General features: G+C 52.2%; 1 protein-coding gene across 5 annotated transcripts in view; it reads left to right on the top strand.

Moving 5' to 3' along the window:
* The window catches only part of GFPT1 (glutamine--fructose-6-phosphate transaminase 1), a 37,783-nt gene extending 14,252 nt beyond the window's left edge, over positions 1-23,531 (top strand). Inside the window, exons 6-20 of one of the 5 annotated variants that reach the window (XR_009208521.1) lie at positions 36-170; positions 1,067-1,128; positions 1,792-1,871; positions 5,465-5,570; positions 6,566-6,729; positions 7,230-7,325; positions 7,580-7,677; positions 8,220-8,340; positions 9,815-9,972; positions 11,699-11,813; positions 12,359-12,486; positions 13,280-13,447; positions 13,773-13,934; positions 22,429-22,912; positions 23,171-23,531. Coding sequence is in view for 4 of the 5 variants with exons in the window: in XM_040087862.2 (XP_039943796.1) it covers positions 36-170; positions 1,067-1,128; positions 1,792-1,871; positions 2,794-2,847; positions 5,465-5,570; positions 6,566-6,729; positions 7,230-7,325; positions 7,580-7,677; positions 8,220-8,340; positions 9,815-9,972; positions 11,699-11,813; positions 12,359-12,486; positions 13,280-13,447; positions 13,773-13,934; positions 14,543-14,587 (1,692 nt within the window). In the remaining variant the exon portion in view is untranslated. Of the gene's footprint in view, positions 1-35; positions 171-1,066; positions 1,129-1,791; positions 1,872-2,793; positions 2,848-5,464; positions 5,571-6,565; positions 6,730-7,229; positions 7,326-7,579; positions 7,678-8,219; positions 8,341-9,814; positions 9,973-11,698; positions 11,814-12,358; positions 12,487-13,279; positions 13,448-13,772; positions 13,935-14,542; positions 18,391-22,428 lie in introns of those variants that run through there. The other 4 variants (XM_040087863.2, XM_040087862.2, XM_040087866.2 and 1 more) reach the window with 4 other exon arrangements.
* The last annotated feature ends 975 nt before the right edge of the window (positions 23,532-24,506 follow it).

Genomic DNA, 24,506 nt, shown 5'->3' with positions numbered 1-24,506 from the left:
ACAGGGCTGCTCACCCACATGGGCTGTCCCTGCAGGAGAGCAAGGGCTACGACTTCGAGTCGGAGACGGACACCGAGAGCATCGTCAAGCTGGTCAAGTACATGTACGACAACCGCGACAGCGACGACATCAGCTTCTCCACGCTGGTGGAGAGGGTCATCCAGCAGCTGGTAATGTGGGGGGCACGGAGGGGCAGCTGGGGATGGGCACACACACACCCCCACCCCCAAAAACAACCCCTGCACCCCAGAGCTGCCAGGGCCACGCCGCTGCTGCAGGATGCACTGGGGCACGTGCTAAGGCATGGCTTTGTCTCTCCTGCCTCTGACTGTTCATCTCAGCTGCACGTTTGGTTTTCTTGAACGTTTGTCGGTGTTCATCCGGGAAATGTCTCAGTCCTTGGGCGTGGCAGCGCCTGGAGACTGCCAGCCCCTGGCTTCGGGGCTGAGAGCGGGGAGGGAGCCGGCCTGGGAGAGTCTGTGCTGCTTCCAGTCCTTCCCAAAGCTCCATCCGGGATTGCTGCTGACCCCTGGTGGGAGCTGCTCCGCGGAGCCTCTGCCTCCAGTGCGCGGTTGTGTACAGGAGCAGGATCCACCCCAGTTCACCTCTCAGCACCTGGTTCAGCTGAGTTTTCACTGGTTCACCTGCCAGGAGCTGTTGTAGCAACAGGCCAAGACGTCGTGTTGCTGGCAGGTTGTGGCACCTCACCTGAGCAAACACCTTGCAGTTTTGGTGCTTCTTTTAGCAGATCTTTGCCTCTGCATGTCCCCTCACTGCAACCTGAGCTAAAGCAGAAGTCACTTGGACACCCAGGGGAGTCTGAGTGCCTCTCCGGGGGTTCAGGACACTCATTCAGTGGTTGAGGATGCGCTTCCCGGCTCAGGGGAGGGACATCCTTCCAAAATGGGGGAACTGGAGCTACAGGCAGTTCTGGAAACATCTGTGAAACCTCTTTGGTGTCTTTTCTGTGTCCACAGAAACACAGGAGCAGTTTCTGTGCTGGGAATACTGAAACAGTGCCCAGACCTCAGCTGAAGGGATAAACAGTTTGTTTCTCTTGTTGCAGGAAGGTGCTTTTGCCCTCGTGTTCAAGAGTGTTCATTACCCTGGGCAGGCAGTTGGTACCAGGTGAGTGTTGTCACGGGAAGGAACATTCTTACACCCTGTCTGTCACTTGTTTTTGTATCCCAAAGTTAGAAGACAGAGTAGAGATCATTCTCATCACATTATATATGCTGGGGAGAGGGTGATTGTTTTTAATTTCCTTTCTCTTGTTTTCCGTCTGTCATAACAGAAAGTTCCCAGAAATATTTTGGAAATTTCTTACTGACCAGGTGTACCACACCTGTATCCTCTGGTTATGATTTGAAGGGAGATGATTTTACCTTTTCCTTTGTGCTTGCCCTTGTGACAGCACTTGGACAAGTCCTCCACTTGGCCTTTGGAATTTGGGCCAGCCTCGTGTTCAGGTTTTCCATCCCACTTTTTAAACACTAGCATTGGTTGGGGTGGTTTCACCAGGGCTGAACTTCAGTGCCAAAACCTGTTTGTAGGTATGTACAGTGAGGAACAATCCCTGGTTCAGGTGTGCAGTGACTCCTGAGAAGTTTCTCTAACAGCGTTGTAGGTTCCTCACATCCTCGTGTTTTTTATCCTGTGATTCTTTCCGTGTTTGCAGCAGCAGCTGCTCTGGGAGGCTCTGGTGCAGCTGAGCTGCTGCTGGGGGGCAGAACTGCTGTGTGGGGCACGGGGGTGTCCCCAGGTGCTGAGGCTGTCCCTGTGTCCCTGCAGGAGAGGCAGCCCCCTGCTCATCGGCGTGCGCAGCGAGCACAAGCTCTCCACTGACCACATCCCCATCCTGTACCGCACAGGTGAGTGGGGAGCAGCCCCCCTCGGCCTGCAGGGCAGGGCACACACAGCTGTGTGCTCTGAAACACAGCTTTCAGCTGGAAATCATAAATGAAACTGTTGTTAGAGACCTGTTTCTAAAAGCAAGTTTTTAACCATGTATTCTACCCACCGTATAGGTCAAGTTGGCCTCTAGTATTGTAATCAAAGCCTTAATGTCCAGTTTTTGCAAGAAAAACACATCTTAGTACGGTAGAATAAAGTATAGTCATGGAATGGTTTGGGTTGGAAGGGACCTTAAAGTCCATCTTGTTCCAGCACCCGTGCCTTGGGCGGGGGCACCTTCCACTGTCCCAGGGTACTCCAAGCCCTGCCCAGCCTGGCTTGGGCACTGTGTTGGAATTGTTCAGTATAATAAATTAAACAGTACAGTTCAGCTAAAGTCTGTATTCTGCGTGTGGCACATTGGCATTTGTGAGCCTGGTGGTTTCCAAGAACAAAGATGAGAGAGCTTTGCAGGCTGGAGCTCGGCACTGTCACAGACCTTGCCCCTCCCACCCCATGTCATTTGTAGATGCTTTGTGGGGCAATGTCTGTCCATCCTGCTCTCACACATGTTCTACCACCACAGACACCCTTGAAAATGAAAAATGACTAAGAATTACTCTGTAATTCACCATTGTCAGAGGGATCTGAGCCTGTTTAGTCCCTGGGGCCTGGACTTGTGTTCTGTGCAGTGCAGGGATCCAAGGAATTGCTGTCCTGTCCTGCTGCTTCCTAACAATAACTGCTGATCCCCTGCTGCAAGAACCAGTCCCAGAAGCTTTGCCTTTGGATTGGATGATTAGCAGTAATAGTAATGTATTTATGTAACACTGTATTTTTTACTGTTTATCTCAAGTTTGGTTTGGTTTTTTTTTTTTTTTTTTCCAATTGCACTTTCAGCTGTACAATCTATGGATCATTCTTTTGAGGGAATATCCATAAAAATGGAGGAAGGTGCCAACCAGAGAAAAGCTAACACTTGAAATTTCAGGCAAATCTTCCAGTTCCTTAGGAAAGGAATCATAAATGGGACCAAGATGCATTGTCTTTTTAATATGTGGTTATTGCTTTCCGTGTAGTGAAACACATGGGAGAATCAAAATTCCTTCTTGATCAGAAACACTACGAGCAACGCACAGGAAAATCCACCCATCCCATTTCAAATATTGGGACATAATGCTCAGCACATGTGCAAAAACTGATGACAGTGCAGGTTGTACTGAGTCTTCTTGCAGCTCTGGCTACAGAAGGAAATAGTGAATTACCTTAAAAATATACCCCACTAAAGCAGGAGGCTGCTACAAGTCCTAATGCAAACATTGCCCAGAATTCCTTCTGGAGTTTGGGTTGTCAGAGCTGTGTCCTCCCCCTGACCATGGTGTGAGTCTGAGCTGTAACTTCTGGTGGCAGCACTAAGGTTGGCCTGAGGCTGGGACTTCCTTCCCCTCTTCATTTATCAGGGGGAACCATCTGTTACTCACTTGAAGTGCTTTAGAGGCCAACCCATCACATGATGGGATGAACCAAGCTCACATCTGAGGCAGGAGAGCCCTTTTCTGTGAGGGGGAGGATCTGGTGACTGTAAATAAATGCGATTCCACCCTCAGCAGAGGCTCAGTAGCCTCGGGCACACCCCGGGTAAAATATCTGAGATCTCTCTTGCTGGAGGAAAAGCAAACCTGGGTTTGTTCGAGGTGAGCTATGTTCTCTGCCAGGAGCTGGTTTACCTGAGTCCAAACATGAGGTGAGATTTTGTTCTCACTTTACCCAGTGTACCTCTCTCTCTATAAAGTTTTTGAATTAAAATTCTGTAGCTGGGTGAGTTCCCAGGGGCTCTGAGCACCTGAGTCCCTCAGCTCTCAGAGGCAGTGAGGCTTTTCTGAGAAATTGCTCCCCCTGCCAATTTTTACTGTATCTGGGTTATTTCTCCATTCTTTGATGCAGAAGGGAAGAGATTAAGAGATTCCTTCTGTGTTGCTTCTAAATTGTAGTAAATGAGGGGTTGGTGCAGTGGAGCAAGAATCAGATTATTCATAGATAAATGGATAATCTGTGGACAAATCCACAGATAAAATAAAGATCATAACTAGCTGAGAATGCTCACTATAACTCCCCAACCCAGCCTTGGTAATTGCACACACAGTGCACATGTGTGTGCACAATAAACACCCTCCAGTGCAGAATCTGTAATGCAGGAAAGCAATGCAACATAATAAAGTCAATGCAGGGAAATGCACTATTTTGAGAAACCAAATTTGCATGCTCTGATCAGGTCTGGGTGCTTCTGTGGGGGAGTGGTCACTAACAGCTCTGCTCTATCCCTTCTCAACACCAAATCAGTCTGTCCTGTCTCAACTCAACAACAAAGGCATTTGTTCCTCATTTACTGACTTGATAACTGAACTGGAAGGCTCTAAATCACTGGCTGAGTGGACCTATTTCTCTGAGTATCAACATGAAAGCAGTATTTTTCCTTTACATTTTCATCTGCAGAAGTGGAAATCAGAGCACCATGAGCTCTACTTGCAGCACTGAATCAGATCAGTGTCTAGTACGTGAAACAACATAGGGATTATGGAATAAATATAGAATGGAGTAATATGAGTGTTACTGTTCTTCAGCAATAGTCCCGTTTTGGGAGATAAGCTGATTAATCCACCCCCACCTTCCCCATACCCTGCACAATGACTGGCAAATAATATTGCTTGAGGCTGGTGCTGAGCAGTAGGTGTTGGGAGCCTCATCTGCATCCCTGATGAGTTTCACCACTAAGAAGCAGTTTGGAGGAAGAGGATGAGGCAGTATTGGGAACTGCCAGAGTACTCCAGAAAGGATCCTTGGTGAAATGCTGAACTTTTAGGATAGATTTTTTCCAAAGCTGACTCTCAGTCCTGTGTCTTCCAGCACCCCTGGATACCTCCCTGCCAGGAGCACAGGTCTGATTTTCTGATCAGGATGAGGTGGTTGTGTTTGGTAGTGCAGGAGCAACACTGAGCTCTTAATCCTGGATTTCCTGAGCTATGCCTGGCCAGTGAGCTCAGCCAGACAGAAATAGGTTTGGGTTCTACCTGCAGTGCTTGGGGGAGCAGGGTGAGCACACAGATGGCAGCTCTGAAAGAATTTCCCCAGTGCTGAGAGTAACAGATAAAGAAAGAGCAATGCTGCTCCATTTCTGGGGACTCAGGAGAGTCTCACCAGAGAGGAACAGGGAAGAAACTTAAAATGATCAACAGGGCAGGTTTAATGGGGAAATGTGGCTGCTCATAAAGCACCTTGAATTCTCTGCTAGGGCAGCCACACAAAACTTTAATTTGGATTTTTTTCCTGATACTTTCCTCTAAACTTCAAACTGCACTAGTAATACACTTCTAGACTTATTACAAAGCAATAAATTCTTGCAAGTGAGCTGATGATGGGCACAGCAGAACAAGTGCTGCTGTTCCTTTTGCTGTGCCCACCTGCAGGTATAAAAATAGTGCTTCATGTTGGTACCATGCCTTGGGGCCTCTGCTGGGTGTCACCTGTGCCCAGGTGTGTCACCTGGGCAGCCCCTGACCCTCCTGTCTCCTAGGGAAAGACAAGAAGGGAAGCTGCAATCTGTCCCGAGTGGATAGCACCACTTGCCTCTTCCCTGTGGAGGAGAAAGCTGTGGAATACTACTTTGCTTCTGATGCCAGGTAGGATTTTCCAGCATCTCCGGTGTAAGTAGAAATATCCTGTTTGAAGCTCTCTTGAACAGGAGATAGGGAAGCTGTGATTTCTTTGTGAATAAGGTAAATAGTGTACATGTGGCCATTACTTTACAAATACTAACCAAAACAAAGTTGCTGTTAAGGTAATGAACACTGGGTTTTGGAATAGAGTGTTACCATTCTTCAGGCTCATCTGTTGGTAAGATTCCCCAGTGACAGGAAACCTGAGAGAATACTGACCTAAATTAACAGGACAGATGCTAATTATGAGAAGAATTGTGTGGATTCTCCAGGGATCTCTGCACACATGCAGTTCCTTCATCATTGAAGGTGGCACATTGTAATCCCAGAGGAGTGAGGAGAGACCAACTTGGCAGCAGCCTTAGCAGAGTTTTTGGGATTCTCTGGTTCAAGAGAAATGAATGCTTCCTCCAGGAATGTAAAATACTGCTGTGGTTGACTTCTGCAGCTCTTTCCACCAGAACTGAGATTCTCAGGACACCCCAAAGTGTTTTGGTGTTAGAGCTTTTCAGTGACATGCCAGGGAGTGCTGCTGGGCAGATCTCAGGTCCGTTAGGGGACAAAGCTGTCCCTGGTTTTACAGATGGGCAAAATGAGGTACAGTGAGGGACAGTGGCTTATCCCTGAAAAAAACAAGGAAGGAACCCATTCCTGTGTTAGAGCAGCCTGCGTGCCAGGGCAAATCCCTGCCCTCCTGACTTCATAGCTCCAGACAGATCCCATTGCTGCACATGCTGCTTGGTCTGAGCAATTCAGAGCTTCTCCTTAAAGCAGGCCCTAAGAGCAGTAATGAGCCAGGTGGAAAAACCCAGTTCCTTTGGCGGGGTGAAAATGCGCTTTACCGGGACGGCCTGATTTTAAAAGACGGGGAAATTCCTCGACTCCAGAGCTGCACGTGGGATGGGAGGAAGGGCTGCAGCTCCCCAGAGCAGGGTGTGATGTCCCCTGTGTCCCCACAGTGCCGTCATCGAGCACACCAACCGCGTGATCTTCCTGGAGGACGACGACGTGGCGGCTGTGGTGGACGGGCGTCTGTCCATCCACCGCGTCAAGCGCACGGCCGGCGACCACCCGGGCAGGGCCGTGCAGACCCTGCAGATGGAGCTGCAGCAGATCATGAAGGGTGAGAGCTGCTGCCTGGCACCTGGGGGCACGGGGCTGGAGTCACCTGGTGCCATCCCTGCCCTGAGTGATGACAGGTCCTGCTCAGTCTGGTCTGGAGCATCTCCAGGGACAGAGGTCCCACAGTGCTGTATCACCCTCACAGGAAAACAATTCCTTACACGTAATGGGATTTTCCTTCTAGTTGTTGACACCTTACTGAGGAGAAGTGTGGGGCTGAGGATTTTGCCTCCTGCTTGGAGCCATCTGGTTTTTCCAAGACTGATCCCTCACAAACTTGCCGGTCTGGATCTGCCCTTCACTGACACCTTCCAGAAACTTGAATCAAGCTCTTGTCATGAGCTGATGTTTTGGCACAAAAAGAAGTATCAGTTTAATAATCTTTGGCTGCTCCAAGCTTTTCCCTACACACACAGGAAAAATGGCAATTACCAGAAGGTAATTTAAAATTTAAGTTACCAGGAGGTAGCGTCCTGATTTGTTTTCTGTCTTTCTTCATAGGTAACTTCAGTTCATTCATGCAGAAGGAAATATTCGAACAGCCAGAATCCGTCGTTAATACGATGAGAGGAAGGGTCAACTTTGATGACTACACTGGTAATTGAGCTTGAGCCTTCCTCACTCCTGACAGCTCAGCCTCCAGAAGTTACTCACGGTGGTTACAGGGGAGGAAGTGGGTGATGGAAACATCACTGGTGTGAGGTGAAGTGTGTGGCAGAGTGCCTCCAGAATTCCATGTGCTGGTGGCAGAGTCCCGTTTTATGATGGAGATGGTAACATGCTGTAACCAGCGATTTTGGGAACTTCTCCCACCTGGCCACCCTGATCTTCCCCTCTGTTCTTGCTCACAGTGAACCTGGGTGGGCTGAAGGACCACATCAAGGAGATCCAGAGGTGTCGGCGTTTGATCCTCATCGCCTGTGGCACGAGTTACCATGCAGGAGTGGCAGTGAGTGCTGGGCTCAGTGCCAGAGTCCGGGAGTGGGGTGGGCTGCAGGGACCTTAAAACTCATCCAGTGCCACTGCCATGGGCAGGGACACTTCTCACTGTCCCAGGCTGCTCCAAGCCCCGTCCAGCCTGGCCTTGGACACTTCAGGGATCCAGGGGCAGCCACAGCTTCTCTGGGCACCCTGTGCCAGGGCCTCCCCACCCTCCCAGGGAAGAATTTTGTTCTAATAATCTCGTCTAAGTCTACCCTTTCTCAGTTTAAAGCTATTCCCATTTGTCCTGCCATTCCACCCCTTGTCCCAAGTCCCTCTCCAGCTCTCCTGGAGCCCCTTGAGGCACTGGAAGAGGCTCTGAGCCCTTCCTGGAGAGTGTATGGAGCGTGCCAAGCAGATTAAGGATCGATTTCAGGTTAGGGTTAATTCTCACAAGAGGTTTTAACAGTAATATTTTCCAGCGTGTGCGTGGCAGCTAGAAAGCTATTTTTTGTGCAAACACGTAGAAACATGATGTAATAGCTGACTTCCTGCCCCTCCTTGTGCCAGACCCGCCAGGTGCTGGAAGAGCTGACCGAGTTACCGGTCATGGTGGAGCTGGCCAGTGACTTCCTGGACAGGAACACCCCCGTGTTCAGGGACGACGTCTGCTTCTTCCTCAGCCAGTCAGGTACGGGCTCCCCTCCTCACCCCTCACTTCCTCCTGCCCAAAACTGAGGGTGGAGGCAGCAGGGCCTGTGTGTGGTGATGTGAGGAAGGGCACTCAGATTCCAGGGGTGGGAGCACCAGGGAGGTTCTGTTCCCTCCCTGAGCAGCTGCTGCAGGGCTCCTGTGGCTGACAGGTGTAACAGGAGTTTTGTTTCCTTCCTCTGTATCAATCAGCAGACTGCAGAGTGCTGCTGAGCTCGGGGTGAAGGCAGCTCCACAGCTTCTTTGGAGCAGTTTGAGTTCTCTGGTTCAAGCACCATCACATGGTGGATTGGAGCCACAGAAGAAATTAAACTCTCAGACGTGAATAACAAAAAAATCCAACTAACATGGAATGGAGTAGGAGATAAAAGGCACATTGAGGCATAAAAAAAAAATAAATTTATGAGATATTTTGTATTTTCAAGGACAACTGCGATACAAAACTACATTTTTTTCTCCGTAGCTGCATTTCAGGTTTTCGTGACTGATCTTTAGCTGTGACACTAAAACCAGTCAGTTCTTTGCCTCCCCTTTTGGGAGCAATTTTTTTCTTCTCAGCACCAAATGTCTCAGAATATCCTCTCTCTGGGGGGCTCAGGGTCAGGTTCTCCTTGGGATTTTTGAGGATGGTTTTTTGTCTCCCCTTAGAGCCAGTCCTGTTCCAGTCCACAGGGAACACTCCTGAGGGCACACAAGGGGCTCCATCCTTCCCTGAAGTGTTGGATGTGGCAAACTAACAAAGATTTTTCTGGAACCTGATCTTGCTCATCTGGCAGTGCAAACCCAAAGTAAACACTGAGCTCAAATAACTTGTTCCCCCCACCCATAAATCTGTTTTTTGAGTAAATTCTCACCCTGCACGTCTGGCTTCAAGTGGTGCACTGTGCAGGACAGGTTTTGGCACTAAGGACAAAGGTACTGACCTCACCTGGGGAGGTTTTTTTTCCTGTCACCTTGGCACGTGCGGGGGTGCTCAGAGCTGTGTCCTCCAGGACTAAAGCAAACTGGTGACGTGAGCTGGAAAGCACTGCAGCTTCCATTCTGCAGCCCATCTCTGGAGCTCAGCCCAGGAGGAGCTCAAGACATCCCTGAAATGTGTTTTCCCCCCCTACCTCCCTGCGCAGATGAATTTTTATGAACCAGGAAAACGGATTAAGCTGATTTTTGTTAAAGGGACAGCCCGTGAACTGCTTTATTTTAAACCATAGCAGAACACTGGCTTTTCCTTACACCAGATGCTAGAGATAGGTTTTGTGTTTTCTGAGTGTCAGTGTTTAGGGTTCAAACTCAATGTGCTGGGGCTGATGTGGCTGCTGCCACTTCCTTGGCTTGCAGGGAGCACAAACCCTGGCGCTCCGCTTGGGGAGTTTGTGCATTTCCCACCCACAGTGACAGCAGCACTGAGCACCCATCCCTCTGCTTCCTTGTGATCCCTGTGCTTCCCTGTGTTCCAGGGGAGACAGCAGACACCCTGATGTGCCTTCGGTACTGCAAGGAGAGGGGAGCCCTGACCGTGGGCATCACCAACACTGTGGGCAGCTCCATCTCCCGCGAGACCGACTGCGGCGTGCACATCAACGCGGGCCCCGAGATCGGCGTGGCCAGCACCAAGGTGAGGCACTGCCCGCACCCCTGCCTCCTTTTCTTTGATCTTCCTGCCTCTGAAACCCCTCCTGAAAGGCCTGGCTGGGCCAGGGCCCCCTGTTCACCTGCTGCTGCTGCTGGCTGTGCAGCTACAGACCAGCAGCACCTCGTGTGTTCTCTGGCCTGGAGCTTGCAGAGGGTCCCTTTTAAAAATGAAATAATGGAAGGAAACTGCATTAAACATTGAAAACGAACGGGTGTTAGGGGGAATAATTCCCTAAGAGGCCAGAATTCTTTCTGCCGTTGTTTGTCTTGAGGTGCAGGCTCAGTTTAAACTAAGGTCAGAGATGAAAAAGGAAATTAATAGAGAAGATAATGGAAACTTTGTCTGCGTGCAACTCCCTCACTGGCTCTGCTTTACCAAAGAAAATGGGATACTTTAACAAATGGGGGAATGGTCTTTTACAGAAACCTACTATTTGTGTCCAGATAACAGGATTATTCTGGTTATGTGTGATACAGTATAAAATAACTTACTTTGCTGCGTTTCATTTCAGTGAAGTGCTTCTGCATGGTGAAATGTGCTTTGGTTTAGTTATATTTAGAGGCGAGATTATGTCAATCTGTTACATAAATTCAGCCAAAAACCACATTTGAGTTTAATAGTTCATTGGGGAATTTGATCATGGAAAATTCATGAGTCTCTTACAAGAAACTCTTGAACGAGCTGTTTGTCCCTGTTGTTTTCACATGGCCAACAGTTACAGTTTGGAGATAAACGGGATTTTTTTTCTCTGATGATGTGGGGAGTTACCAAAACTGTGCATATATGAAATAAGAACTTGAAAAGTTTCTGCCCTGAGGTTGTCCAGAACTTCCTTTTGAGAATATTCTAAACAGCCCAGGCATGTTCATGTGGCTGCTGGGTGCTGTGCTCCAGCTGCACAAAGCAGAGCAGCTCCCATTCCACAGCAGATTCCTCCAGGCAGCATAACTGCAGCTTCTCTGGATTCCTTCTGAGCCATTTCAACCTCCTCCAGTGCAGCAACATGGAAGCAGTCATTGCTTAGCAAGGGACAAAAATACTCCACACCTGGATGACTTTAGTGCCAGGCTGGCCCCAAGCCCTTTGCAGAATGTTTGTCTTGCAAGGACCTCAGAGGCCAAACTGCAGCAGCTGCTTCAGTGTCCCTCAGGTGTGACCAGACCTGCCCTGATGTGAGCTCTCCTTTCACCTGCCTGTGCAGGGATTCCCCCAAAGGCAGGGACAGTTCTTGCAGACAGGGAGCAAGTTCAGGAGAGTCTGTTCTTAAAGAAGGGAGGTGGGAAATCACAGCTGCCTTTATGTTCCCTGAGTGTGGTCAAGAAAATCCCAGCTGGTTGAGATTGGTTGTTGTGGGCTTCCACCAAACATCTCCAGTCAGCGCCCTGCTGCTCTCCAGTCTTCTCAGAGCCACTTGCAGTAAAGGAGGACATGGGCATGGCCACAAAACAGGATTGAGCAATTACCAGGGAATCTTAGAATATAAAATCTCGGTGGTTGTGTCTGAATCTCCTGGGGTATGAGGAGAGCATCGTGTGCCTCCGTTGAGATGTGCTCAAGTGAGATCTGCCTTGCGAGCCTGCGCTCATTTTTGTTGCTAACTTGGAATCAAAGCTGCCACTTGGTGTCACACTGAGAGCAAAGGCACAGCTGGGCTGAGGATTTCACCTGTTTGGTGCAGCAGTGACATTTCTCTCGTGCCCCACGCCAGGCCTACACCAGCCAGTTCGTGTCCCTGGTGATGTTTGCCCTGATGATGTGTGACGACAGGATCTCCATGCAGGAGCGGCGCAAGGAGATCATGCGGGGACTGAAGGGGCTGCCAGGTAGGACCCTGGGCAGGGGGAGCTCAGCAGGGCTGGACCCTGGGCAGGGCTGGACCCTGGGCAGGGGGAGCTGAGCAGGGTTGGACCCTGGGCAGGGGGAGCTCAGCAGTGCTGGACCCTGGGCAGGGGGGGCTGAGTAGGGCTGGATCCTGGGCAGGGCTGGATCCTGGGCAGGGGGAGCTGAGCAGCTCTGGATCCTGGGCAGGGGGAGCTGAGCAGGGCTGGACCCTGGGCAGGGGGAGCTGAGCAGGGTTGAACCCTGGGCAGGGGGAGCTCAGCAGTGCTGGACCCTGGGCAGGGGGAGCTCAGCAGGTCTGAACCTGCAGAGAGGGGCTGGGGGGCTCAGGAGGGCAGCAGGGCTGTCACAATTCCTCGTAGCTACGTTCTCTCAGGTGTCTCCAGGCCACTAAACTGGACCAGTAAAACTCTTGAGCCCAGGGGTTTTGTGGGTCACTGCTGTCTGTGTGAGTGAGGAGTGAGTGGGGTGTGCAGTGTGAGGCACACGCATGAACACAGTCAGTCTGGGTTCTTCCCCTTCCCTCTAGACTTGATTAAAGAAGTGCTGAGCATGGATGATGAGATCCAGAAGCTGGCCACAGAGTTGTACCATCAGAAGTCTGTCCTCATCATGGGCCGTGGCTACCACTATGCCACATGTCTGGAGGGAGCCTTGGTAAGATTTCTTTGTTTCAGGCTGGCTCAGACACAGCCACAGACCTCTGCACAGGGAGCAACATCTGCTCCAAGTGCAGCTGTAAATGCAGCTGTGGCTCTGGTGTGTTGGTTGGCACTGGGTTAAATGGAGAGCCCTGGCACAGCGTGCCCAGAGCAGCTGTGGTTGCCCCTGGATCCCTGGGAGTGTTCAAGGCCAGGCTGGACACTGGGGCTTGGAGCAGCCTGGGACAGAGGAAGGTGTCCCTGCCCGGTGGGACTGGATGGGCTTCAAGGTCCCTTCCAACCCAAACTGTGCCATTACAGATATCTAAAAGTCACTGCAACATTGCTGAGGCTGCTGCTGGAAGATTCCCACGTCACAGCCTGCAGTGTATTTTTCATCTTTGCACTGGGAGTCATTTAGTGGGCACCCTAGTAAGTGGGAAACTGAGCATGTACTTTCCAAACCCATATATTGTAGTTTCTACATTTGAGGAGACTCCTGTTATTCTCGTTGCTGTTCTCACTGCCATGCAGACATGTCCTCTCTGCCCTTGCCTGCCCAGTCAGGCTGGGAGGGTGGCTGATGGCAAATTCTAAGGGCTCTGGTGGTTTGGTGGCACAGCCAGAAGTGTTGATGGCTGCAAACAGCCTAACCCTGGGGCACTGCTCGGATCTCGGTTTTTGACCCGACTCATCTGTGTCTGAGAAGAGCCAAAACTGAGTTTTACAAAGTGCAAGAATTCACAAAGATGGTTAAAAAAACATTACAAGGTTGCTCAAGAGTTTATGAATTCTTTTTCCCCCTCTAGAAAATTAAAGAAATCACCTACATGCACTCGGAAGGGATCCTGGCTGGGGAGCTGAAGCACGGGCCCCTGGCTCTGGTGGACAAGCTCATGCCTGTGATCATGATCATCATGAGAGACCACACCTATGCCAAGTGCCAGAACGCTCTCCAGCAGGTCATTGCACGGCAGGTGAGGGCCTGGCAAGGTCTGCAGCGCATCAGAGGTGATGTTTTTAATAGAAAAGTAGTTCACAGACACCCAGACTGTCCACTTTGGTGTCACTGCCCACATGGGAGTTCAGTAAATACTGTGGGCATTTCAACAGCAGTTTTTGCAGCAATTGCAGAAGCCTGGCATGGTCTGTTTAACCCTTAAATACCCCACAGCACTGCCCAGGGCATGTGAAGCTGATTGGTTCTAAATTAAGTAATAAATTTTGCCCTTGGCACTCTGCACAGAAGCAAGAAAAAAACCTTCCAGATCCGCTTTCCTTCAGCCTTTCCCTCTGTTGCAGGGCCGACCCGTGGTGATCTGTGACAAGGAGGACATCGAGACCATTAAGAACAACAAAAGAACAATCAAAGTTCCCCACTCAGTGGACTGTCTGCAGGGGATCCTGAGTGTGATCCCCCTCCAGCTGCTGGCCTTCCACCTGGCCGTGCTCAGGGGCTACGATGTGAGTACAGCCCTCCTTCCCCTGCGCCCCTGGGTGCTGCTGTGTGCTGGGTGATGCTGCTGGGTGCTGCTGGGTGCTGCTGGGTGCTGGGGGATGCTGCAGGGCTTGGGGAGCTGTCTGTGCCACTGCCAGAGCTGCTCGAGGGCCCAGGGCCAGGGGCAGTGGTGGCCAGTGCAGAGCTGGGAGGAGCCCAGCCCGCGTGGTGCAGCTGAGCTGGGATGTGTGTCTGTGGTCTGGCAGGAGCAGCCAGGCTCTGGAGGGCTGCTAGGGAGCTAGAGGGAAGGTGATGATCCTCAGAGGGGTGTTTGGCAAAGAGTTTGGTGTTAGCTGTTTGATCTTAATACAGACACTGGCCTCTAGCTGTTATCAGTGACCTCTTACCACCCAAGCACTGGACTAAAGGGACTCGCTCCTCAGTTCTGACAGAGGAGTTGTAGAAATTAAGGTTGTGGACTTCTTTTTTGCACTGATTGTCCTAAATGAATGTGAGAATGCGTTGGATTGTTTTCCGTTGAAACACTGAACGGACATTCCACATGTTACAAAGTTACACACAAACAAAGTGTGTAAATACTCACAAGCCTGTTCTTTCTCCTCCCTCTCTGCAGGTTGATTTTCCAAGAAATCTGGCCAAGTCCGTAACTGTAGAGTGAAAGATCATCTGAATCATAGGGGCAAAGGGGAATTAAATGAAAGACTTTTTTTTTGGTACCAAAATAACTCGATTTTAAAGCCCCCTAGGTAAATCTTATTTTGGTAAATCTTTCTTTGTGTATAAGATCACCATAATTCCATTACATTAGTGATTGTCCAGTTGATTCCACATGCTATGTCAATGCCTCTGGGTTTTTCTGATCAATAGACTTCCATGAAAGATGTTAAATGGTTTTCCTTAAAGATTGCTGAGTCTTGTAGGTAAGGGGCCCTCCACTTTACCCTGAGCTGATATCATTGTCTCTTACCCAGTGTGGCTCATTCCAGTCACTGATGAGAAACCTCTGAAGGAATTAATCAATGCCTTGTCATGCTCCCAGGCAGTGAAGCAGGACACCAGAACACACAACTGGAACAAGAGCTGGTACCGGTCATGCTCGTGCTGATATTTTACCAGTGAAGGAAACTGCAGGCCAGCCTTTGGGGTAAATTCCTGCCTCAGGTGCAAAAGGGAATTCAGCTGAGCTGTCACAGCCTCCTCGCTCCTGGGCACACGGGGGATGTGCCCAGGAGATAATGCTGCTCCAGAAGGGTTTTACCTATGCCAAAAACATAGCAAGTGACAATCTCGTAGCCACGGTGGCCACAGCGCCGTGTGACCCCAGCCTGACCAGTGGGACCCTCCCAGCTGGGACTGGGAGCTCTGGCTGACCGGTGGGGTGAGGGCAAAGAGGAGTGACTGCTGCTCGTGCTGAGCTGGTGTCTGTCCATGCTGGTGCTTGTCTGGGGTTTTTTGAAACAAGTGGAAGTTTTCCTGTGCTGAGGATTTTCCCTTCAAACTGAGGGGCACTGGGCGCTGTGAGCACACCTGAGTGACCCAGCTCTGTGCACACATCTGAAGGGGATAAAAAGGCTCCATAAACACAACAGGAATAAATACCTGGCTAATATTTCTGTAACAAGCTTGAAGAGAATCAAAAATTACACAGAAAAGATATCTTCAGGACTCAAAACCTGACTTTTTCAGTCATCAGAGGGCAGATATTATGTATTTCCTAATGTGAAAAGGTGAATTCTCTCCCATCTTGCTGGGTTTTGAATTAGCTTTACACAGGCACCATAAAACCATGCCACAATGTTGCTGGTGAAATTACAAAATGGTGCTGGAGAATATTCCAAGTCATTTACTGCCCATGAAAAATGGCTTTAGCAAATGCAGTGCCTGGGGACTGCCCAGTGCCCTGCCAACCCCAGTTGCCCTGGCACAGGGTGCCAGTGCTGAGCAGCCACGACCCAGGCTGGTCCCTGGCTGCCCTGAGCAAGGTATTCCCAAAGAATCTGTGGCAATTTCTGCTTTGTATAAACCCCCAGGGACAATTTCACTTCAATTTGGTGTCAGCTCAAGGCTCAGTTTCGTTATGAGAATGAAATACTGCATGCCTGGAAACAGCTTCTCAAAGCCAGTGTATGTGTTTATTAATCTGTCATATTCAGACTATTAATTTATGAATACATTGTGCTGCCAGTGTCTGTTTAAGAGCAAAGCAGTAAATGCTGCATTTTAGTTCAGCAAATGCTGGGGGTGTGAGGCACTGCCCTGTGCCAGCTGTGCCTCTGCCTAAACATAACCTGCAGCCCTCCCTGCTTCATTGGAGGATGATAATTGTCCTTAAGGAGAAAACAAGGCAGGTGCAATGCTCACGGCTGGGAGACAGCTCCTCTTCCTCTTCCTCCTCCTCCTCCCACCAGCTTGCTTAAGAGAACTGTGCAGGGCTGGGTGCAGGCCTGGGTCCCCGGTGTCCCCCTGGCACCATCCTTTGTTCTCAGAACGGGATCTCACGTCAAACAGCCCCATAAGGGAAGTTTTTAAGGCGCTTTTTCTCTGCCTGCAGCCAGCATTGCTTTTACCCTGCCTTGCACAGAGGGCAGACACCCCTGTGAACACAAGCTGCTGTTCAGTAGAAGTGTTTTAGTGCGAGCTGTTACACGTTTGTGAAAGTTGTGTACAAAGAGGACCAAAGAACAGGAGTCTGAGTTAGAAATGTCCAGTCTGACAGTGAAGCTGTAGAGGTCGTGCTGAGCTCTCTGGGTTTGTGCTCTGCCAGACAAATCCTCGTTCCTCGTAGCTGGAGGCGTTGATGGGTCAGGGGAACAGGTGGTGCCCAGCCCCTCCTCCTGCCAGCAAACTGCCTGCAGTGTCAAACTCTGCCTGCCAAAACTGAGGGCTCGGAGCTGTGCAGTGAGGCTGATGGATGCTGTAGGCTCAGTCTCAAAGGATGCTCTGGAGCACACCTGTATGAAGAATTTCTCTGCTCAGCGTGGCAGGGATCCTGTTAAGCATCTCGTTGTCGTTGCCATGCGGTGTGAAGTGAGAATGTACAAAGGACTCTTTCTAGCTTTCCTTACCTCATTTTGTCCACGTGTTGCATTTCGATGAACAGATGATGTTTCTCTTTTCCTTAGAAAACTTTTAGGATGTCTCGTGGTATTTATTAACAGCCAGTCAGTCTTCTGCTCTCCCAAATGAATGTTTTGCTTACTGAGCCAGTGAAATTTTCTCCTTCCTTAACTGAGGTGTTGAAAAATTCAGTAGCCCTGTCTCTAAAATTGAGCCACAGGTAAGCACAAAATACAGATCAAGGCCTTTGCCGTCTGGAATAGCAGCTTCTATTCCTGCCTACTTTGGTCATAGTTCATTTTGGTGTAACTCTGCTCCTCACCTGCAGAGACTCAGGCAGAAGCCCTGAGGTCTTGGGGGGTTTTTAATTACCAAAGATGAGAGAGCTCCCAGCTCAGCATGTTTTCTGCCCAGCAGTTCTCACACAGATTCCACACACATGGAAGTTCAGCTGCACATGGAATATGCTGCAGCCAGAAAGGTTTTTTTTCCCCTGGCTCTGCTGCAGAAGGGCTGTGGGCAGTTTTTCCCCAGATTTGCCATAGTCAGCACTCTGTGCACGTTCTTACCAAGAGCCCATTGGTGCCTGGGGGCTGTCCCTGGGCAGGGCCATCTCCTCTGTGAGGTGGGGACACCCTTCTGTCCAAAAAGCTGCCTGGACACCCTGTGTTGGGTCAGGCTCAACCCTCTGTGCTGAGAGAGCCAAAACATCACCCAGAGCCTTTCCCAGCCACGTGGGATGGAGCTCGTTGGCCTCACACAGAATTCTCAGTCTGGAGTTAATCCCAGCCCAGACACAAAGCTGTGGTGGAGCTGCAGAGTGAAGCCTCTAAAGGTACAAATCAAACCCACACCAGTGCAGAACTGGGCCTTTCCCCTCCCTGGCTGTCCCTAGGAGTCCTTTATGCCACAAGCAAGGTGCCTGGTGGCCGTGTTGGATGGAGGGAGAGACTGAAGTAGTTTAAGTAGCACATCAGTGTTTAGCTGTGGCTAATTTTAGATCCTACCTGAATGTACCAAACTTGCCTCAAAGCATGGAGTCCCTCCTCTTCACCAGAAATGGGAAGAAGAAGAAGAAACAGAAGTGTTTGGGTTGTGTGGGGAGAAAAAAAAAAAAAAAAAAAAAAAGAAGAAAGAAAACTATTTGCCTTCAATTTAGTTTCTGTAAATAGACATTTGAGTGGCAAACCCACATTTCCCCCCTTGTAGATTCTCTGCCTCTGCTGTACATATCCAGCTGGCTTGGTTTGTGGGGACCAGACTGTGCCGTGTTTCTGTCGTGTGCTGTATGCAGAAGATGTCTTACTTCTGTCCGTAGTGTTCTATAATTTGGGTTTTGTCTCTTTGCTTACTTTTTTTGTATCTCACCCTTTGAATAAAATCAAGTGCCCTACATTAAACAAACTGAATTACTGGTCTTCAGTTAAATCCATTAAGAACAGAGGTGGCCCCTGTGAAAGTTAAGGGCTGGATGTACAAAGCAGAAAACCTCAGGGCTTAACTTGCCCCTCTCCTGACCAGGAAGGCTGTTTTCAGGTCTCAGATTCAGCCTGTATTTCATTTTTCATATTTCACTTGTCCTTTCCTAAGTGTGATTTTTTTTCTACTCTACAAGAAAGCCTGTGAAATCCCCCTATGGCAAAAACTGTTTCTGTGCCTTAATTCTTATTTAATCACCTTATTTAATTACCACGGAGACAGCTGCAGTCAGCACAGCCCATACCTGTGCTCAGTGAGCATAACTCACATTCCACAACTTCTGAAATCTCAGCTGCTTTTCCAAAGAGGAGCCTTGTTGGGTGAGGCTGAGCTGGGACCACGAGCGTCAGGTCAGAGCAGTGCTGGGGGCTCAGGGTTAAAATCACCTGGGTGACAAAACCCTGGCTGGAATTCCACCCCCTTTCCCCTGGACCTCATGGATTCATTTCCTCAGGGATCTTCACCTCTCCAGGGGAGCAGCATCAAACTCCAGCATTTGTTTTCTTAGACAAAGGCTAAGACAAAGCTCAGGCTTCTCCTCTCAAAGACCTTTCCCATACAAGAACCAGCACTGAAAGGTCCCGAGGCTCCTCACGAGGGCTTGGAACTTGCAGTGTGGCCGTGAGAGCACAAGGAAAGTTGGGAGCAGAACTCTGCACAGAAACGCTTCAGCCCTGCAGTTTGTCTCGTATAAGCTGATAAATAAACTCCCAGGAGCCAAGTGAGGCTTCCAGACAGGCACAAGCATTTGGTTTGAATAAATTACATTAGACTGCTCCAGAATGGTGTAGAAGCAGCACCTGTTCTTTGCCTCGGACAAGTAAAAACTATTGCTAATTGCAATAATATTGCTAATTGCCCTCCCCAGAAAGGCACAGGCACAGCCAGCCCGTGGGGTGAGGACACAGAAGGTGACAGAGCCACTCCCCAGTGCACAGGGAGGAGCAGGAGACAGCAGGAAGCCCTGGGGAGTTGGGGCTCCTGAGCCCTGGGTGCTCTCAGCAGCCCCCAGGAACCATCCCTGCGGCCAGAGCAGCATCCTTGGGGCCAGAGCAGCATCCCCGGGGCCAGAGCAGCATCCCTGGGGCCAGAGCAGCATCCCTGGGGCCAGAACAGCATCCCTGGGGCCAGAGCAGCATCCCCAAGGCCAGAGCAGCATCCCCAAGGCCAGAGCAGCATCCCTGAGGCCAGAGCAGCATCCCCAGAGCCAGAACAGCATCCCTGGGGCCAGAGCAGCATCCCCAGAGCCAGAGCAGCATCCCTGGGGCCAGAGCAGCATCCCCAGAGCCAGAGCAGCATCCCTGGGGCCAGAGCAGCATCCCTGGGGCCAGAGCAGCATCCCCAGAGCCAGAGCAGCATCCCTGAGGCCAGAACAGCATCCCCAGAGCCAGAGCAGCATCCCTGGGGCCAGAGCAGCATCCCTGGGGCCAGAGCAGCATCCCTGGGGCCAGAGCAGCATCCTTGGGGCCAGAGCAGCATCCCTGGGGCCAGAGCAGCATCCCTGAGGCCAGAACAGCATCCCTGGGGCCAGAGCAGCATCCCCGGGGCCAGAACAGCATCCCTGGGGCCAGAGCAGCATCCCCGGGGCCAGAGCAGCATCCCCAGAGCCAGAGCAGCATCCCCAGAGCCAGAGCAGCATTCCTGGGGCCAGAGCAGCATCCCTAGAGCCAGAGCAGCATTCCCAAGGCCAGAACAGCATCCCCAGAGCCAGAGCAGCATTCCTGGGGCCAGAGCAGCATCCCCAGAGCCAGAGCAGCATCCCCGGGGCCAGAGCAGCATCCCCAGAGCCAGAGCAGCATCCCCGGGGCCAGAGCAGCATCCCTGGGGCCAGAGCAGCATCCCTGGGGGCAGAGCAGCATCCCTGAGGCCAGAGCAGTATCCCCAGAGCCAGAGCAGCATCCCCAAGGCCAGAGCAGCATCCCTGGGGCCAGAAGAGCCCCTCAGCACTCACAGCATCAGCCAGGAGGCTTTAAGAGCCTCAGCTTTAGTGACAACTGACAGGACATCCTGGGAAACGTGGAAGAATGCTGCACAGGGATGGGAATTCACCTCGGTGGGGCATCCTGGCCTGTTCCAGCTGAGCTCTGCACAGCCCAGTGCCATCCCAGGAGACAGGAGACAGCGCTGTCCTTTCCCAAAGCCTCTGCTCCTGCTCTGGTGGCACAGACAGATGGATGGACCCGCACAGCCATGGCCTCTTCAGCTCCAGCCCAGCTGTGTTTCTGCCAGCCTGACCCCAAACCCACTCTGTGTGCTTCAAAAGAGGCCATTTGCCACCTATTTCCATCCATTTATCCTATGGCTGGAATACAGCACAGGCCCCAGCAGGAAGGAAAGTGCCTCGCAAGGATGCTCCATTCAGTGCTGAGGAGGTTACCCAGCCCCCGAGGAAAATCACACCCACAAATCAGACAGCACAGGACTTCTTCCCCCTCCTCAGGCTCATTCTTCGCTGTTTAGGTCACACAAAATATTTTCCCACGGTCCTTACAAATTGCTCTGGAAAGGAGCTTAAACAAACTGCGCAGGGACCCGAGATGCTGCGAGGCAGCGAGCCCGGCACAGTGCGGCACTCACGGTGACAGCACAGCCCCGAGCTGCGCCCAGCGATGCTCCCAGGGCTCGGGCACCAAGGGCAGGACGGGGCCAGAGAGGGGAGAAGACACCCAAGGTCCTTGTTCAGGACAAAATCACCAAATTACCAGCACAGGCAAACCCCAGCTGCAAAGAGCAGCAATCAGCAAGGAGAGGAGCCGGGAGAGCCCAGCCCCTCCATTCCCTCCCAGCTTCTCCTCTTCCTTCCTAGTTCCTCCATTCCCTCCCAGTTCTTCCATTCCCTCCCTGCTCCTCCATTCCCTCCCTGCCCCTCCATTCCCTCCCTGCCCCTCCATTCCCTCCCTGCTCCTCTTCTTCCCTTCCTGCTCCTTATCCCAGCCCCTCAATTCCCTCCCAGCCCCTCCATTCCCCCTCTCTCCAGCATTACCCTCACCAGGGAGGGGATGGCCGGAGTGGACGGTCCAGCTCTGCCTGCACAGCTCCGTGTCCCGGGCAGGGCAGGGGATGCCCAGGTGCTGCAGGGGTGGCACAGCCTCTCCTGCTCCCGGCAGGAAGGACTGCCTTCCTCCCCTCCCTGCTGCCCCCAGGACTTGTCCTTGAGCTCCCAGCTGGGTCCTTCTGGCACCCGGGGCTGGGCAATGACCTGCCCAGGGTCAGAGCCGAGGGTGTGCCTGGAGCCGGCTGTGTGACCAGAGCCACGCTCCGGTGCACGGATGGTGGGAAAAGCTGCCTGGAGCCACAGAAGCTCCTCTCCAGCACCTGAGCAGCGCAGACAGAGCGGCCCCTGTGTTCACAGCCACCCTGAGCTGTGGCAGGGGCTTACATTCCTGCTGGCATTTCCTGCAGCAGCTCCCTTCCCCAGCCCTGGAAGTGCTGACAAGGAAAATTCAGCCCCAGCTGGCCCTGCCTGAGGACACCAGGACAGGATGGCCACGCTCAGGGGGTGACACCCCCCCTCCTCCCTGGTGACACAACACCAGGCCTGAGCCTCCAGCCATCACCCACTGCAATTCAGGGGGATTTCAGAACTGCACAAAGCTGGGAATGATGCACTCAGGAAAAAATTCCCACGGGGCCAAACCGCGAGGAGGGACAGGTTTCCGTGAGCCAGGGAATGTGTGTGACAGCCCTTGCTGGCAGAGGATGGCTGTTCTCATTCTCCTCCTCCCCACCTGAGCCTGGCACGGCCACATCCCCTCCCTCAGGCCCTCAGGAAGGCTCTGGCAGAGCCTGAAGTGTTGGATGAGTTGAGTGCCTCTGGGGATGGATGAAGTGGCTCAAGGATGTCCCCACAGGACCCCAGCCAAGCCAGGAGGGGGCTGTTGTTTCTCTGGCTGCCTGTCCCTTTTGCAGGTGGATCATTCCCTGTCCCTTTTGCAGGTGGATCATTCCCTGTCCCTTTTGCAGGTGGATCGCATCGCTGCCTCCAGAGACTGAGCACCAGCACTGCCCCGGAGCTGCTGCAGCACCCCAGGGCCTTGAGGAGCAGGAGCCAGGGGTGAGCAGGGGCAGCCAGACCCTGCCCGGGGGTGACACCATGCCCAGGGATGACACCATGCCTGGGGTGACTCCATGCCTGGGGTGACAATGGCCCCAGGGTGACTCCATGCCCAGGGTGACACCATGCCCAGGTTGACTCCATGCCCAGGGTGACACTGGCCCTGGGGTGACACCATGCCCGGGGATGACACCATGCCCAGGGTGACACCATGCCCAGGGATGACACCATGCCCAGGGTGACTCCATGCCCAGGGTGACACTGGCCCTGGGGTGACACCCTGCCCGGGGGTGACACCATGCCCAGGGTGACACCATGCCCGGGGATGACACCATGCCCAGGGTGACACCATGCCTGGGGTGACTCCATGCCTGGGGTGACACCATGCCCAGGGTGACACCATGCCTGGGGTGACAATGGCCCCAGGGTGACACCATGCCCGGGGGTGACACCATGCCCAGGGTGACACCATGCCTGGGGTGACAATGGCCCCAGGGTGACACCATGCCCGGGGGTGACACCATGCCCGGGGATGACACCATGCCTGGGGTGACACCATGGCCGGGGATGACACCATGCCTGGGGTGACTCCATGCCTGGGGTGACTCCATGCCTGGGGTGACTCCATGCCTGGGGTGACAATGGCCCCAGGGTGACACCATGCCCAGGGTGACTCCATGCCCAGGGTGACACTGGCCTTGGGGTGACACCAGCCCAAAGGTGACATTGGCACTGAGGTGATGCCATCCCAAGGGTGACAGCATCCCAAGGGTGACAGCACCCCTGGCTCAGCCCAGGCCCCATCGAGGCCCCAGGCTCTGCTCCACAGCCCAGCCCAGCCCAGCACCCCAAATGTGAGTGTTAAGCACTGAACAAAGCCTAGAGCCTCCCCTGGGTAGGTGACACACTCAGAGGTCACTCTGCTTGCTGGTTGTGTTTAGCTCTGGAGTTCTTTTCTTGTTTGTAGGTTTTAAACAATAAAAGTCTCCAAAGATTATCTAGGTTTTTAGAGCAATTGCCAAAAGTGGAGTGTTTTGCTTTAGAAATGCCACTTTGTCTCTTCTTGGATAGTTCCTTCCCTCCTTGGCTTCTGCAGCCCGGGAAACAAAGCCAGGTTCATGATCCCTCCCTGCTCCCCCTTCTTTCCCTGCTCAGTGACAGCTCTGAGCACTGGGACCCAAATTTCCCCCCTTGTGTCTCCTTCAGACAGAGCTGAGGGCTGGGCCTTCAGTCCTGCTGGTGGCTTTGTCACAAGAGCCTGGCTGGACAGTCCTGCACTTGGTTCAGCACCCCAGACCCACGGAGACAAGGACAGTCAGTCACAAATACCCCAATCCAACCCAAAAATCTGCTGAGATCTCCCTAGCGAGCTCTGGGAATAGAGCAAACCTTCCTTGGGGATTAGATGAGGAAGCCCCAAGCCCGTGTGGGATGCAGAGGAGCAGAGGTTTGGTGTCCACACCTGGGGAGCCCAGCATGAACCAGCTCCTCTGATGGAAGTGCGTTTAAAAATAAATACAGAACAAAAACATTCCAGGCTGCACCAGCCTTCACTGCACTGACAAAGCCGTGCTGGGGAAAGCTTCGATGCTTTTGCACAAAACCAAAGCACCAGCGGAGCAGAGCGTGTCCAAGGGCTGGCCCAGCCCCTCCTGCCCCTGCTCCTCACCAGCAGCTCCACTGCTGCTGCACACTGGGGCAGCTCTGTGGGAAATTGCTACCTGAGCCAGCATTCCCCTTCCTCCCTGGGCTGGAGATGCCCTGAGCTCCTCCAGCAGCCTCCTCCCGGGGCTGGAGATGCTCTGAGCTCCTCCAGCAGCCTCCTCCCTGGGCTGGAGATGCCCTGAGCTCCTCCAGCAGCCTCCTCCCTGGGCTGGAGATGCCCTGAGCTCCTCCAGCAGCCTCCTCCCTGGGCTGGAGATGCTCTGAGCTCCTCCAGCAGCCTCCTCCCTGGGCTGGAGATGCTCTGAGCTCCTCCAGCAGCCTC

This window comes from Hirundo rustica, chromosome 28 (assembly GCF_015227805.2).
Source record: "Hirundo rustica isolate bHirRus1 chromosome 28, bHirRus1.pri.v3, whole genome shotgun sequence".
Lineage (NCBI taxonomy): Eukaryota > Metazoa > Chordata > Aves > Passeriformes > Hirundinidae > Hirundo > Hirundo rustica.
Note: the sequence above shows the minus strand (reverse complement) of the source record. Positions and strands in the feature narration are given on the sequence as shown.